The 16,297-nt window shown below is 38.3% G+C and overlaps 1 protein-coding gene across 3 annotated transcripts in view; it reads right to left on the bottom strand.

Moving 5' to 3' along the window:
• The window catches only part of Map3k15 (mitogen-activated protein kinase kinase kinase 15), a 113,298-nt gene that overhangs the window by 58,611 nt on the left and 38,390 nt on the right, over positions 1-16,297 (bottom strand). For all 3 annotated transcript variants that reach the window (XM_078035058.1, XM_078035056.1, XM_078035057.1), the window contains 3 exons: positions 15,162-15,355; positions 11,896-12,064; positions 9,535-9,641 (listed from right to left, as the gene is read on the bottom strand). In XM_078035058.1, coding sequence (XP_077891184.1) covers positions 9,535-9,641; positions 11,896-12,064; positions 15,162-15,355 — 470 coding nt within the window. The remainder of the gene's footprint in view (positions 1-9,534; positions 9,642-11,895; positions 12,065-15,161; positions 15,356-16,297) is intronic.

Raw genomic sequence — 16,297 nt, 5'->3', positions numbered from 1 at the left:
TTAAAAAAACTCATATGCTAATCACCAAGCCTGTGAAAGGGTTCCAGTACTCAGAATAGCAAAACAAAATCATACTTCAGTCTCCAGTTCTTTTCATTAAAATGTACACACTACCATAAAATTATGAGTTGCAAAAGAAGCAAGAAACTGTGACCCAATAATCAAGATAAAAACCTTCTACTGCCAAACTCTGAATTTAACCATAACACCCAGACACTCATTATATGGGTATCTCCCAACTCTACACCACAATTTACCATTGTCTAGTGGGAGGGATGATAGATATTAAACAAGTATACACAAAAACATGAATGCTAAGAGAATGATTAATGACAGGAATATCATTTTCAGGTACAGTATTCTTTGCAATGGCCACTTCTCTCAGAAAAGGACACTAATACTAGACCCTGAATGATCATTGCAATCAGGTAAGCAATGAAGGAAAGAGTATTCCTGGCAGATGAAACAGCATATTCAAATACCTACAGATGCAAATATCTTACCACTCTTCAGACTAAAAGAAGGTGAGGGTAGTTAGAGAATGGCAAACCTGGAGGAGCAGAGTTGGGGTGGGAGTGAGGCCAAGCCACACTGAGCCATTTCTCTTCCTCTTCTGCAAAGTTTCTCAAAGGCTCTGCCTAACCAAGGACCTCCTACCCAGAAGAACTTAGAAGCTCTTCTTCAAGTTTCCTCTTTTATTCCAAGTGGCTTTCCAGAGCCTAGTGCCTTCCAATACACCTTCCCCTAAACATCTAAACAGCAGCTATCTCCTGATAGGCATGCACTATCCACTGTGCATCCTCACACCCCCCTCCCAAATGTATAAGACAACCAGAACATGTTCCCTGAGTCTTTTCCTATGTACCCCTGCATGCAGTTAATAATCCCCTAATGGGCTAGCCACTGGTCACAACTTCCTTTCATCTGACTTGCAGGGCAGCTATTCTCAAAACTACAAAAATAGCAATATTGTTAAAAATAATAGTGTGTCATCTGAGGTCACTCTACAGGATCTACACTAACACACTGCTAAAAGAATGGGTAACAGGTAACTAATAATAGGTATTTTCTCACCTTAGAGAAGTCCTCTGGTGATTAGCATTGATGTTTTCTTTGGATCAATGAAAGAGGCAACATTTTCCATCTGTTCTTAAAGGAGGGATCATGTGGGAATTTTCTCTATACAACGATTCTTTCAAGCTGCTCTGAGAAGCCCAGTGTGTGCATAATTCAGAGAGGTACTTCTAAAAGTTTTCTGGTCAATAATATACTTAAAGAAATAAAACTTTAAAAAAATTTTTTTAGTTGTAGATGGACATAATACCTTTTTTATTTTTATGTGGTACTGAGGATCAAACCCAGTGCCTCACACATGCCTAGCATTCTATCACTGAGCTACAAGCCCAGTCTCTCTTTTTTTTTTTTCCAGAGGCCTCAGCCTCTCAACTAGCTGGAACTACAGGTGCATGCTACTGCACCTGGCTTAAAACACTTTTGAATAGAGAAATATATCTCAGCAAATAAAAATCTTAGAGTAGCCAAGCAACTAAGGCATCAATACCTCTCAAAATCAGAGCCCATTAAAGCATATTGCAGATGGTTTCTGGTGTCTTCTGCTGAGCAGAACAAACCACTATGAGAAACTAAAATGAAATTCTCCCATGGTTCTACATCAAAGAGAAAGCAGAAAGACTCAGAAGTTCACCAGAAATTAGTATTTCAGGAAAAACGACTGATGAGATAAAGAAAGCATTAAAGATAAAAATGTCAACTCCAATGTTAATAGTGAAGGTAGCAGACAATGAGGGCATGCACATGCATTTTCCTGGGCACACATACTTTATGGGTATTGTGGCTCTTGCCATTCTCCAACCTCCAGAGCAGCCTGCAACCAGTGGTGGAAGGGAGTTAGCAGATAAGTCCCCAGCTTCTCCCCTTGGGTGAGACAACTGAAGCATGTTCTATAGAGTCTCCCAAGTTCCCTGAGAGAATAGTACACTTAGTTTCCCACAGAGGCAATCTGCTCCCTACCATATTCTCTACTACTTTTCTTTCACTTCCCCTTCTAAAGTGTCCTAGGATCACCTCCCAAATACAATATTTGACCCCAAATTCTTATTTCAGATGCTGCTTCTGAGCAGAACCTAGACTATGACTCTAGAAGTACACAGAAAGTTCTTAGAAAAACTCATGATAAAAATAACAATCATAAATTGCTTTGAAATTAATTCCCTAACAACAGGAACAACAACAAAAGCAGACAGAGTCTACGTAAGGTGACAGGCAAATGATTTGAGAAAAATCTGGCATTTAGTAAGTATGGACTTTAGGGGCTGGGGATGTAATGCAGTGGTAGAGTACTTGCCTAGCATTTGTGAGGCATTGGAGCCGATCCCCAGCACCATCAAAAAATCATAAATATGCCTTCTGGTAAACCTGTGTTGTTCTGACAAATTCTTTATTGTTTAAGTTAAACATTTTTTAATACATGTGCTACTAGAAAGCATATGGAGGAGATTTTACTCTTCCTGAAATGGTGATATAGCTTAACTTATATCTACCTAACGGGACTAAGATTGCTGATAGGACAAAGGATACATTATAAAGAAAGGGGCTCAAGAAATTTGTCTATGATCATTTAACTAATAAAATACTGCTTTAAGTTACAGACTTATAGAACTTTTGAAAGGAAAGCAATATTCAAGATCATCTGGTCCAATTCTTTTTTTAAAAAAAGAGGACTATAGAGTCTAGAAAAGTTAAGTGGACTGCTTAAGGCCAAGGCCATGCAGTAACTGTAGAGTTGGGCACCTAGCTCATGTCGGTCTGCTTACATAACCTTCAGTAACACTCTCCAGTGTCTACAGAACAAAATCCAAATTCCTTAGCTTACCAATCAAGGTCTTCAACCACTGGGACTAATCTCCCTCCTCAGCCATCTGTTCTATTCTAAACCAAACCTTCATCCAGGTAAGCCCACATTGCCTTCCCATGTCATCAAACATGAATTATTAAAATATTTGAACCCAGTGACTCACATGTGCTAGGCAAGTGCTCTGCCACTGAGCTACAACCCCAGCCCCATAAATTGTCTCTTAAGTCATTCCAAAGGAAAAAAAATCCTCTCTCCCCACTGACATCATACTATTTTGAGTAATGGCAGCACTGTCCAAGAAAATGTAGAGCACTACAATAGTTTGAAGAGAACAAGTTGTCTTATCTATAAAAGTGTTTGTGTGTGTGTGTAATAATAATGCACACGTGTGATTATATATTTTAAATCACTCATTAACTTCAGTCACCCCTCATGAGCTCTCTCCTCCTTTACACATGGTCCTTCTGCTTACACACAAATAAGTCTATAATAAAGAAAGAAGGACAAAAAAGAAGGGAACTAACGCAGGAAGGAGAAAAAAGGGATATTATCAGGCTCAAGGAGGCCAGAGAGAAGGGATAAATCCTCTTAAAGAAGAAAATATGTACTATTGGCAGGGCTACCCACTCAGAAGATAAGAAGATGGTTCATTTCTCAGAGAAATAATGTAACTGGCTTTTTGCTACCAAAAGTATATACTATTAAGTAATGGATATGACACCAAAAACACAGGAAACAAAAGTAAAAATAGATAAGTGAGACTATATCAATCTTAAAAATAAAAACTTTTTGTGCATCAGGGAATACAACCAACAAGGGGAAAAGACATCCTATGCAATGGGAGAAAATTTTTAAAACTCATGCAAGTGATCAGAATATCTAGAACATAGAACTCCTACAACTTAACAATGACAAAACCAAATAATTTGCTTTTAAAACAGGCAAAGGACTTGAAAAGACATTTATCCAAAGATGAATATGCTAATAGCCAAGAATATGAAAAGATGCTCAACATCACTGATCATCACAGAAATATAAATTGAAACTACAATAAGCTATCATCCCATATTCATTAGGATGTTACTATAAAAATACTGGCAAGAGGGCTGTGGCTGTGCCTTAGCAGTAGCACACTTGCCTGGCATGTGCGAGACACTGGGTTCGATTCTTAGTACCACATATAAATAAAGATATATCAACAACTAAAAAATTTTTTGAATAAATACTGAAAAGCATTTATTTCCTGTTTTTTTAAATAATGAGTATGAGATATCTGGAGATATTATACACCATCTGGCCACTATGGGAAACAGTATGGATTTTCTGTAAAACATTTAAAATAGCACTAGTATATGATCCAGCAACCTACTTCTAGGCATGTATCTGAGGAATTAAAAGCAGAATCTCAAAGAGATAATTGCACATTCATGTTCATTGAAGAATTATTCATAATAGTGAGGAGACAAAGGCAATCTAGGGCTGGGGCTGGGGCTCAGCGGTAGCACACTTGCCTGGCATGTGTGAGGCACTGGGTTTGATTCTCAGTTCTCAGCACCACATATAAATAAATAATAAAGGTCTATCAACAACTAAAAAAAAATTTTTTAAAAAGCAATCTAAATGTCCATTGGTGGATGAAAGGATAGATGTGATCTATCCATGCAACAGAATATAGTCAGCTTTAAAAACAAAGACAATTCTAATATATACTCCAACTCAGATGAACCTTAAAGGCATAATGCTAAGTCAAATAAGGCACATACAAAAGACAAATATTGTGTTACTCTACTTATCTGAGGTATCTAAAGTGGTCAAATTCAGGGACAGAAAGTAGAATGGTGGTTGTCAGCAACTTGAGGGACAGGAAAGTGGAGAATTATGTAACGGCTACAGAGTTCCAGATGTACATGATAAAAAAAAAAAGTTTTAGAGATGTTTCACAATAATTTACATCTATTTTACACTTTTGAATGGTGTGCTTAAAAATGGTTAAGATGACTAATTTTATGTTGTTTATTTTCGCTCAGTTTCAAAGGTTCAGTCCATGGTAGGCTGACTCCATTAGTTCTGGGCTTGGGGTGAGGCAGAATATCATGATGGAGGAAAACAGCTCAGCACACGGCAACAACTTTGTTGTTTTTCCTTCCACCATGATATTCTGCCTCACCATAGGCCCAGAGATAATGGAGTCAGCCCACCAGGGACTGAACCTTTGAAACCATGAGCCAAAATAAATTTTTCCTCCTCTACATTGTTCTTGTCAGGTCTTTTGGTCACAGTGACCAGAAAAAAAAAATGAGTGAAACAACATATGACTAACCAAAACATAGAAAGGGATGGGCCTAATATTTCAAGTGGAAGTCAATGGCTTATTTTGGTTGTTCTGCAGGCAGATAAAATGTAAGCTAAAGTCTGCTGGGAAGAGTATAATTATGGCATAGAATTATTAACCTTAGCTTTAAGAATCAGTGTCTGTAGCATGCTGGGCCAAAATTAGTTCTGGTTCCAGATCTCTTACTGACCAGCAATTATATTTGGGGCCTCTACTTTTATTTCTTTCTCCATCCTCTCTAAACAGAGTTAGGACTACATAATTCTAAGTCAACAGATTTTTTTGGTTATCTTTGCTATTGAGAAAGCAACAACAAATTTATCTCCTTTTGTAATGTTTTTAAGTGCCTGGAAACAATGCACTATGTAACAAGGGGTAGATCTCATTTTTCTACTTTGGATAAACATAGAATAAAGAATTTTATACAAATCTAGAAATGAAGATGGTGATATTGAACAGTGAAAATAAACAAAGAGACAAAAGGAGACTGATGGCTATTGAAGAGGTGATGAACCTACACTGCCTCTTAGGGAAACTGTCCCTTCACCCAAGCAATGTTTTGGCAAGCTCAGAGGAGGAGACACAGATGCCAGCCATAGGTTCTGGAGCAAGCACAGAGACCCTCTGATGTGGGGTGGATTCAGTCACTTTCATCTATTCTCCCCCACATTTATTTCTAGGGCCCAAAGAGCATTTTCCTCTACCACTCAGTTTAACTTACTTATTCCAATAAATGCAATATACATTCAGTTTCCCCTCCAGGTGCTAAGCAATTCAGAGGTAACTTTTGCTGGAATTGGTGGTCTTGATCAAAAGATGCAGGACGGAAAATATGAGTATATGCCTTCTATTTTGCAACAGGCAAACTTTATTTTGTTTTAAATCTAAGCCTGATTCTGATATTCTCTTTTGGACCATTGTGCCTACTGACGGGATCTCTGGTCAGAATATTCTGCATGCATTAGTGTAAGTAATAAAGTCCTACCTGTAAAAGCAACAGCAAACAACAATTGCTCACAAAGGATTCCATGCCATTGAGAGGCAGTAGTTTAACTGTTCAGTGGAAACCTGAAGTAGCTTTGAATGAGCTTCTGAATGCAGTGAAGTGGAAGATACCAGGAAAAGCTGGCTGGCTCAAACCAGCTTTCCCACTGACAGGGAGACCTTACCTTGTCATCTGAGTGTCAAACGTCATTCATTCCTCCCAACCTCTAGTAACTAATTCATGACAATGATTTGCTCCACTTCCTAAGAGTTAAAGGTCAACAGTAATGCAGGAAGACTCATTTTTTTTTTTACCCATGACTATTTTCCCCCTATGGGAAACGCCATAAAATTCCCCCAAACTGTACACAATGCTAAACCCTACTGAAACTATCCTGACAGATGTCCAAGTTGAATCTAAAGAAAAAAGTGAAAAAATCAGAACTGGATTGCCTATATCAATAAAGCAAATGTTGCAATTCTATAGAAAATTCTTAGTCTGGTGCAGGGGGTTCTCAGCATCAAGTATCCTGCCTGGCTTACAATATAGAGCTTCTGTCTAACAGAAGGCAAAGAAGGCTAGAAGGTCAAGAGAAAGATAGCTTTTTGGCATGCAGTCCTGGCCATTCAGCTTCTAAATTGGATGCACATTCATCTTAGGATCACCTCATCCTGTTACACCCACTTCTCTTAGATATCCATTTTTCCATTTCAAGCCGTGTTGTTATGGTTTTCATGTGAAATTTTCCCCAAAGGCCATGTGCTAAAAACTTGGTTGTCAACCTGTGGTGCTATTAGGAGGTGATATGACCTATAGAAAGCAGGGCCTAGTTGGAGGAAGCAGGTTACTGGGAGGATGTCCTTGAAGGAGATATTTTGTCTCTTAGCTCTCTGCTTCCTGGATACCATGAAGTGAGCAGTTTTGCTCCACCATGTGCTCCTCACCGTGATATTCTGACTCACCACAAGCCCACCTGTGATGAAGACAAGTGGATTGAAACAGCCAAAATAAATTTTCCCTCTTTTAAGTTGTTTTTCTCAGGTGTTTTGTCACAGTGACAGAAAGCTGACTAACATATCTGTTTTACTCTTTTATTCCCTTGAGAGGATGGTAATCAATTGTTTCATTCTCTGACAACAGTTAACCTCTACTCTGTCTGGGGAAAATACATGGCAATGAATAACTTACACGGCTCTCAGTTTTTATTTAATAAGACAATTTTTATAGCACTTACAGTGTGCTAAGCTTTCTTCCAAGGACCTCATAAGTGATAACAGTTCAAGGACAAGCAAAACTAACCTATGAAGATAGAAGGTACAACAGTGGTTGACCTATAAAAGTGTGAGGGCTGCTGGCAAAGAACTCTAGGAACTTCTTTCTGGAGTGATGGAAATATTTTCTATTTTGATTGGGGTGTTGTTTACATGTGTGTATTCATTTGTCAGACTCATCAAATTATACACTTCAGATCTATGCATTTCACTGATTATAAATTTTGCCTTGATTTAAGAGAGAGAAGTGTGACCTCACATGTTATTACAAGGTTCAAAAAGCCATAAGCTCTTATTTTGCTAATGTCCTGCAGAAACAGCCAATGGCAGGTCAACAACCTATAGCCCAATCTAACTGCTGAGGCAAAGCAGAGCCTCTGAAACTGGGAAATCCAATACAGCAGTCCTCTAACTTAGTTCATCCTCAACCCTCATCTCGTTCACTCCCTATTGAAGATATCAGTTATGGAAGGTTGATAAGGAGGTGCCAGAACTCTCTGGCTCTCAAGATAAGTCTGAAAACCTCCCAGAGTACTCTGCTGTATGATTTGACATAATTAATTCCCAGCTCAGGCCCAGTAAGGAGTGTATCAGGGAATGGTTCTCATGATATTCACCTAATGCTGCTTCTCTTCCTATAGATTATCAACAGAGAAAGGGAGAAGGCAGAACTAAGACATTTAAGTGCATCTAGAGCCTTGTGAGGTTGAATGTGGTAAACTTCTAGTTATCCTGCAAATCCATAGTAGCCAAGTTTGGCTGGGTATATGACTACCTTGCTACAAACTACACTTACCAGCTTCCGCTGTAATTAAATGGAGTCATATGACTGAGTGCTCACCAATGGAATGTGATAGAAGTGACATGTGTAAATTCTACTTGCTTTAAAGGAAATGACTTGCCCTGGGTTTCCTCTCCTACCTATGGAATGGAGTCGGGGTGGAACACTGAGTGGCGGTAACTTAGCTTCAACTACGCAGAAAAGACCAACATTCCAGGGGATGAAAAGAGCTACAGTAGTTGGATGCTAAGTGCTTCAACAACTCCTGAAGCAAGGCTGGGTGCTAGGCTGGTTCACTCTAGCCTGCCATGTGAAAGGGAAATTTCAATCTAATTTAAATTACTGCATTTGTGGCTTTTTTGTTATATAATCTTAGCTAATACCTTACCAGTGAAGTTTCTGAGGCTTATGATCTCCAAGCATGAATTTCCAAGTTTCACACTCTGCTTAGCCCAGAAGTTTGAATTCCCAAGTTCTTTCTCCTTACATACAACATCAATCCGGTCACTTAAACTAGTCATCCACAGTCTACAAGATAATATCAACTCCTTATTCACGCATGCAAAGTCCTCTCAAGACGTGGTCCCATCCTCCATCCATGGTCTCAGCTTCATCACCTGCATTTGCCACACTGTATCTTGTGTTCTAGTTTCAATGGATGTTCCTTGAAAGCACTTTGTGTGTGAAGAACTCTATGCTCATATTCTGGTCTGGCCAAATGAAATAATGTTTTCACTGTCCCCATGAATAAGCTTCTCTAAAACCCCCAAGTAGAATGGTTCCCTCCCTCTACTATACTTCCTTATCACTTTGGGCAAACTTTCATTAAACAATGTACCACCTTGAGCTATTAGGATTTTTTTACATGTCTGATCTCACAGCTAGAATACATGTTCCAAAGACTAAGTCCCTGAAGGAAGATTGTGCCTTGTCTATCTCCGTGACCTTGGCATTTAGCACATGACCTGGCTTATACTTGAATGTTAAACAAAAGAAGGAAGCAGAATTCAATAGGTAGCATGTTTCAAAACCCTACACAGCCAGGCATGGTAGCATACTCCTATAATCCCAGTGGCTCAAGAGGCTGAGGCAGGAGAATTGCAAGTTCAAAGTCAGCCTCAGCAACTTAGCATAGGCCCTAAGCAATTCAGTGAGACCCTGTCTGTAAATAAAATACAAAAAAGGGCTGGGATGTGGCTCAGTAGTTAAGTGCCCTGGGTTCAATCACTGGTATGCGGGGGGGGGGGGGGGGGGGGACACGGGACCCTACACATACATTATCATTCTTACCGATTCATTGCAAATGCATAGTGGAATTTAATGTTATGCTGATCAGCCAAATCACATGTAGGCAGCATCTCCAGAGTTTCTACCAGCTTGACCATCGCATCATAGTCCTGTTGGCGAGAGATCTCAAGGTGAAAAAGAGAAGAAATACAGGTCTTTGTAGATTTTTCTGAATAGTTATAAACATAAGCCAGTCTCCAGATTTTAAGACAAACCTTTCCTTGCATAGAGTGTTTAGTGAAGTTACTTGTAACCTTCACTAGAACAACAACAACAACAACAAAAAACAGAAAATAAGATAAATGAGAGAGAGGGCAGAAAAGAAATTCCTGTTACCAAAGAGGACAAAGGGATTGAAGAAAAACTGTTAAATCCAAAGGCAGAAAAAAAAAGTGAGCCTAGCAACCAGGAAATGGCTACTATGTTTTCAGTGGAAAAGGATTAAAACCACCCAGAAAAGCTATTTTAAAATGAGCTAGACATACACATAAGAAAATCTACAGTTAACTTCCCATGTAAAGGGAAAAAATATCTTAGCCCTTCTTGGTTTATCATAATCAGTAAAATTAATCTAAACCAGAATATTCTTAATTGTGGGATGCTGACTTGTGCACTATAGGAAAGGCAGTAGCATTTCTGGCCTCTACTCATTAGAAGCTAGCAAAACATACATACATATACAAACACACACACACACACACACACACACACATACACACACACACACAGAGTTTTGACAACTAAAATGTGTTTAGATGCTATCAGATGCTTCCTGGTTGAGAACCACTGGTCTAAATGCTACATAATCATCTAGGGAAAAATTGCTACCATGTGTGTCTCAGTTGGGTCCCCTCTTAGTAGCGCTACCAGTTAACATTTTAGCCAGGCTTACAATCATTGGTATTAGCCAACTTGCTGCCAGCTATGGTTGAAGAGGAGGGTTTCCTACTAAAATCCCAAACCTGTCTTATGGCTCTGCATTTGATACTACTGGCCTAGGAAAGAGATGACAGTAGTGGATTCCACAGATCTCTTGGCTCACATTTGAGCCCAAGAGGCCCATCAATGAAAGGTTAAGAAATGAAAGGATACAAAAAAAAAAAAAAAGAAAGAAAGCGATAATACATGAAGGCAAGGGCAGAAGGAAACCAGAAGCCAGGAACTCAAGGGAAGAAAACCTTCAAGAAAGGTTAATCCTTGGTCATGGTGCATGCTTTAATCATTATCACAATCCCTAATGGCACCTGCTACTAAAATCAGTTAGTTGCATCTGTTCATCACTAGGAGTATGAGTTCCTTAGCAGTTGACTCTTCTTGGTCCAAGGCATAAATGGATATCTCCATTATTTAGATTTAAAGAAACATGGCCAACAACTTCCAATGTAGCTTTATAGGAGTCTATAAGTATTGTACATTACCCCGTGTGCCACAGGAAAGGGAGGCAGACTCCCTTAGGAATGTCTCAAAGGCATTAAATTCAGAAGAGGAAATGTTGATTTTCCTCCATGGTACCACATCCCACAAGCCCCATCTTGAGAACTCTCCAATAGCTTCTGAGGCCTGTTTTAGACTAAATATTTTAAAAATGAGGCACAGAGAAATTAAATAACTTGCCCAAAGTCACACAGCAGTTAGTGAAGTCAGGATTTAGACTGAGGCTGACTGACTCCATTGTCCTTCTTATCTTCTCTGCTCTGCTATGTCCTTTAGGCCTTTGTTACTTTTCTTATTTACCATCACTCATCCAAAGGCAGAAAAAATTAAGCCTAGCAACCAGGAAATGGCTACTGTGTTTTCAGAGAATCTATATTTCAGAGAATATAGATATTTAGTCTAAAACAGACCTTAGAAGCTACTGAAGAGTTCTAGAGACAGGACTTGTGGGATGTGGTACCATGGGCTAGGGATGTGGCTCAGTGGTTGAGTGCCCCTGAGTTTAATCCCCAGTATCCCCCCTCCAAAAAATGGGGATCAACAAAATAAACCTACACCATAGGTTTGTTAAGAATAGTGAATTAATTTAGGATTAGCAAAAGGCTTGGAACTATGCATAGCATAAAGTGTTAAATTATTAATTATTTATACTAAGCAGTGCCATATATGTGGTCTCTTGTTGGAGCATTCACACCAGCCCTAATATGAAAAACTCTTCTCTAAAATTCTCACCCTGATGGATAAGCTGGATGACCTCTGACCTGGTCACAGATCCATTTATATAAAATAGCTACTTCACCATACACCTAGTAAAATAATACACCTAGTGAGAATACACCATACACCTAGTGAGAATACACTCACCTGAGGAGTTCCTCATGCCAAGAGAAATTTTGCTATATGCTAGCCTCAGTTAGGCACATTTCATACCTGGATATCACGGTAGGACAGGAGTAAATTAATGATGATGTCTGATGTCAGAACTTCAATATTATCCATGCGGAGTTTGATCCGAGCCAGCTCCTTTGCCAGTTCATCACCCTGGTATTTCTCTCTGGCTTTCCGGATGTCATTCAACAAGGTTTCTTTGTAATAAACACTAGACAGAGGAACAGGAAAACCTCCAGTCATATAGATATGACTATGTGCATCCAGGACCCTCCTCCTTGGCACTCAAACAAATATGGTTCTTATTTATGTGACTGAGGCTAACACATGGAGACCTTGGCCCAGACCCGAGCCTCCTCATGCAGCAAACTAAAGACACTTCAACTTGTTATTCATATTTTGCTAAAATGAGCCAATAATGTTAACAAATAAAAACCAGCTCATTACAACCTTAAAAATATTTTCAAGGCTGAAATATTCAAACAATATACAGAACTTTCTATACAGCTCAATCTATTTCCTCTGGTATTTTGAACCACATAGAAGGCAAGATGGTACCTTACTTGAATATTTATTTTTCCCTACCAGCAACAGATAATCACAAAGCCAAACAAAACTCCCAGAGCTATGAAATACACAGAAATTCATTTTAAAAATATTCTCATTTATTAAGTGTCCCTAGTAGTCATGAAGGTTTCACCAGTTGAAGGAGAGCTGGAAACTGGTGTCATGTCCCCAAGCAATCCAAAGGGGGTACACAGAAGCCATGCTAGGAAGCTTACAGAAAACGTTGCCTTTCACCCCCCCCCCACCACACACACACTTCCCTTGTCTTATTTGACTGCCATAATGTAAAATATAAAAACCTAATGTAAAATATAAAAATCTCCTTTATGAGGGTGTCTAGATAATAATGTGGATATGTAAGAACATTTAAAACAGTTTAAATCCACACTTAAATGTGCCCATAGCCTCTTACAAGTCAATGCTAGTATCTGATACTTGGAATAAAACCTTGAAAAACAACCTAATTTGGTGTACAGAGGCCAACTTACAATGACCACAGATTGATTTAAACATTTTGCCTATTTTCCAATTAATTTTTAAACAGAGAATGAGCACTGCCAAGCAGTAATGCTGCCAACCCATTAAGAAGCTGAAATGATTTAATTGTAGAGAGAAAAATTAAGCTGTTTCTTTAAAAAGACAGTAGGATAAATCATCTTTCCTAGAGAAACAACACAAGAGAGAATAAGAACAAATCATACTTATTTTGAATAATTATAAAACTATGCCATAAAAATGTGCATACATTACACAGCCTGGTCCAATGCTTATAATAAGACCTCAATTAACATTTAAAGAATGAAGTGATATCCCACAGAAAGGGTTTTGATGTAAAAATATTAGTGCAATGCTTTCATTTTTATTTCCTTATTTGTCAACTGCTATTACCCCAATGATGAGCAAATCAGCAAACTCTGCCAGTGTTTAAAATTCTGTCATTAATTGAATGAGTCATTAAACTGGGTGACAGCCATTGCCCATTTGGTAGACTATAAAGGCATGAAAGCTATTAAAGTGTTATTAGTTTGGCCTGATGGTAAAAAGTTATACTTCAGTCTTGTTTTCAAGGGTAATTCTGAAAAATAGTTTTAATAAATGAAGAAATCTAATAAGAACAGTAACTTTTTAGGTAAATAAAACACTGACTTGATTATGGTTTGGGGACTCCAGATATGTAATAATCATGCAGCCATTTCTGCCTCTGGCAACCAGGGAAGATGTTGCTAATCAATATGAACTTGGAAATGGCTTCAAAGCCCTTTATAGCACAGGACTCAAGATACTTTATAAATCTATCAGAATTGGCTCATGAGCTTAAAACTTACCTGCCATCCTGATTACAGATGTTTGCAATCACAAGTACCATTTACTGTCTCATTATTGTCAAGACCCCAGCCAACTGTGGGGTGGAATCCACTAATATACATTTCAAGCCCTTGGAAATTAAAACAAATCAAAAAAGTTCTTTTCCTCCCAATACATACATACACCGAATGAGAAACAAACTTGAACCCATTTCTTGCAAAGATATGACTTATCTGGAAGATTCAAGTTAGCCGACCTCCTTGTCAGACCTGAAAATATGATATTGGGAGAACTTTCTCCCTAAACATCACTAAAATGTTTGTTTTGCAATTAGACAAAAGTTAGCAAAGTAAAACTGAATGAGGTTTGCTAGGACTGTGTCACAAAAAGTTTGCCATTTGCTTTTTGTGTTGGCATATGGTCACATATGTCTAGGTTTCCAGTCGTCTTCCCCACTAAGGTCTCTAAAAGAAAGTCTGTATCCAGAAAAGAGGCAATGGCATAGAAAAGGAGAACAAAGTATGAACTTCATGCCAATATTTCAGTAGTAACCCTCCATGGTTCAAGGTGCCATGATTTGGGCCAAAACATGACATGAGGTCCTTGACATTTCATTATAAGCCAGTTCTGCCAGTCCTTTGGATTTTCATTTGTTTTGGAAGTACAAATCCTCCTCCTTGTGACACAACTTACAGGAATAAATCCTTTAAATTGGCTTCAAGCAAAACAACTGGATTGCTTGATTAAGAATAATTTTTCTGCCTTTAATTTTTAGAGTAAGAACACTGAAGGTACAGTTTCTTGAGCACTGAGACTCAAAGAAGGGAAGTGACCTTTCCCAGGCTACACAGCTAGGAATCATCTTAGCAGGACTTACATTCAAACCTTTCTACCTGAGTAGTGCATACTACCTCTGATATAAATCTCAAAGAGAACATGTCACAGTACATCTCCTGAAGTCAGGAAAATATGTAGGTTCTCAAGAATATGAGAACTCAAGGTCAGAATGACCTTGCTGGGGCATTTTAAGAACCCCCATAACTAAGGGAATGTAAAATTGTGCTCAGAAGTGATCATGAAACAGAATCTCCAAGTTGAAATAGATAGTTAAAAAAAAAAAAAATCACTGATTTAACTTCCCTGTTTCCTAGAGGAGAAAACAGCCACAGAGAAGAGAAGGTATATGTCAAGGTCACACAGGGAGTCAGGAGCAGACACAGGCCCAATTCTGACCTCCTAATTCCAGTTCTATTCTCTTTTGGCTTTACCTCAGTGACTCAGATTAGTGAGGCTGGATTCCAGGATGATTTTTAAATGATTGACCAATGCTCCTTATTCTCTGGGCATACTGGTAATTTCAAGGTGTACCACCTCTCTGAAAGGAAAGGGAAATTTTTACAAGGCTCCCAGGGCTGTTGGTGGATGGTAAGAATTACCATGAGGTCACATGGATGTCCTTGAGGAGGCTAATGAACCTGTCCACCAGGGGCATGCACAGCGGGCCCAGAATGGTATCCCAGTTGGGCTGCATGTACTCCGAGGCTCGCCTCTGGGCGTCACTCTCACAGCAAAAATAATCAGCACATGGTGTCACAATGTAGGGGATGAAATAATAATTTCCACTAGATGCCTGGAAAAAAAAAGAAACAAAAATGATCCAGAAAGTACTTGTTGCAGAAGCACAGCTGTGACTTTGAGCAGGTAGGACCTGGTGGGATATGAAGAAAAAGATATTTCAATATGAACAACAAATTATGCAATATCACTACAAGTCTATTAGGCATAAAAAAGGAAACCTCTCAATTTCAAAAGCTCTATCATTTGGTTTCAAATGCTGAGCTGACCTGTAAATGTCTATGAATTTCACTGGCAGAAATGTTAAGAGTCGGAAGTCTTAAAAAAAAAAAAAAAAAAAAAAAAATCAATCGATTCTTTTTATGGCCCTCAAACCAGGACTTGAACCCAGTGAGAACCAAGGATTACAATATGGCATATCATTTTTCTTTCAACATATATGAAAATGTATTATTTGATAATTTGATACAGGTGAAATATAAACTTTGTTTAATAAAAATTTAGGTGAAGCATATATTTTTTTAAAATTGTTGATTTATATGTGGTGCTGAGAATCAAACCCAATGCCTCACATATGCCAGCCAAGTGCTCTACCACTGAGACCACAACTCCAGCCCTGGGGAAGCATATATTAATAACTATGATTAGTCTTAGAGATCTTTTGAAAAGATCCACTGAAATTTTTTTTATAAAAAATTCAAATTACCTTTAATAGTAGGTAAAACAGTATACTTTTTCTATGGAATAATTATAGTTTGACTAAAAATTATAATTCTTTATAAAGCACAAACATCTTTAAATAGCATTATATCTATGCTCAATTTTTTAGCACATTTGAAGGTTGAAATATAATTCTCTAACAACACTCTTATATCATCATCAATCTTTTGCCTACACTATCATAAAATGCAACTAAGTTAAAATTTCAGACTTTTAAATCCCTGTATTTCTACATGAAGAATTTATATGATGCCAGAAATAGTTCAGTTTAAAAAAT

The sequence above is a fragment of the Ictidomys tridecemlineatus genome, chromosome X (genome assembly GCF_052094955.1).
Source record: "Ictidomys tridecemlineatus isolate mIctTri1 chromosome X, mIctTri1.hap1, whole genome shotgun sequence".
NCBI lineage: Eukaryota > Metazoa > Chordata > Mammalia > Rodentia > Sciuridae > Ictidomys > Ictidomys tridecemlineatus.
This window is presented reverse-complemented; position numbering and strand designations above follow the sequence as displayed.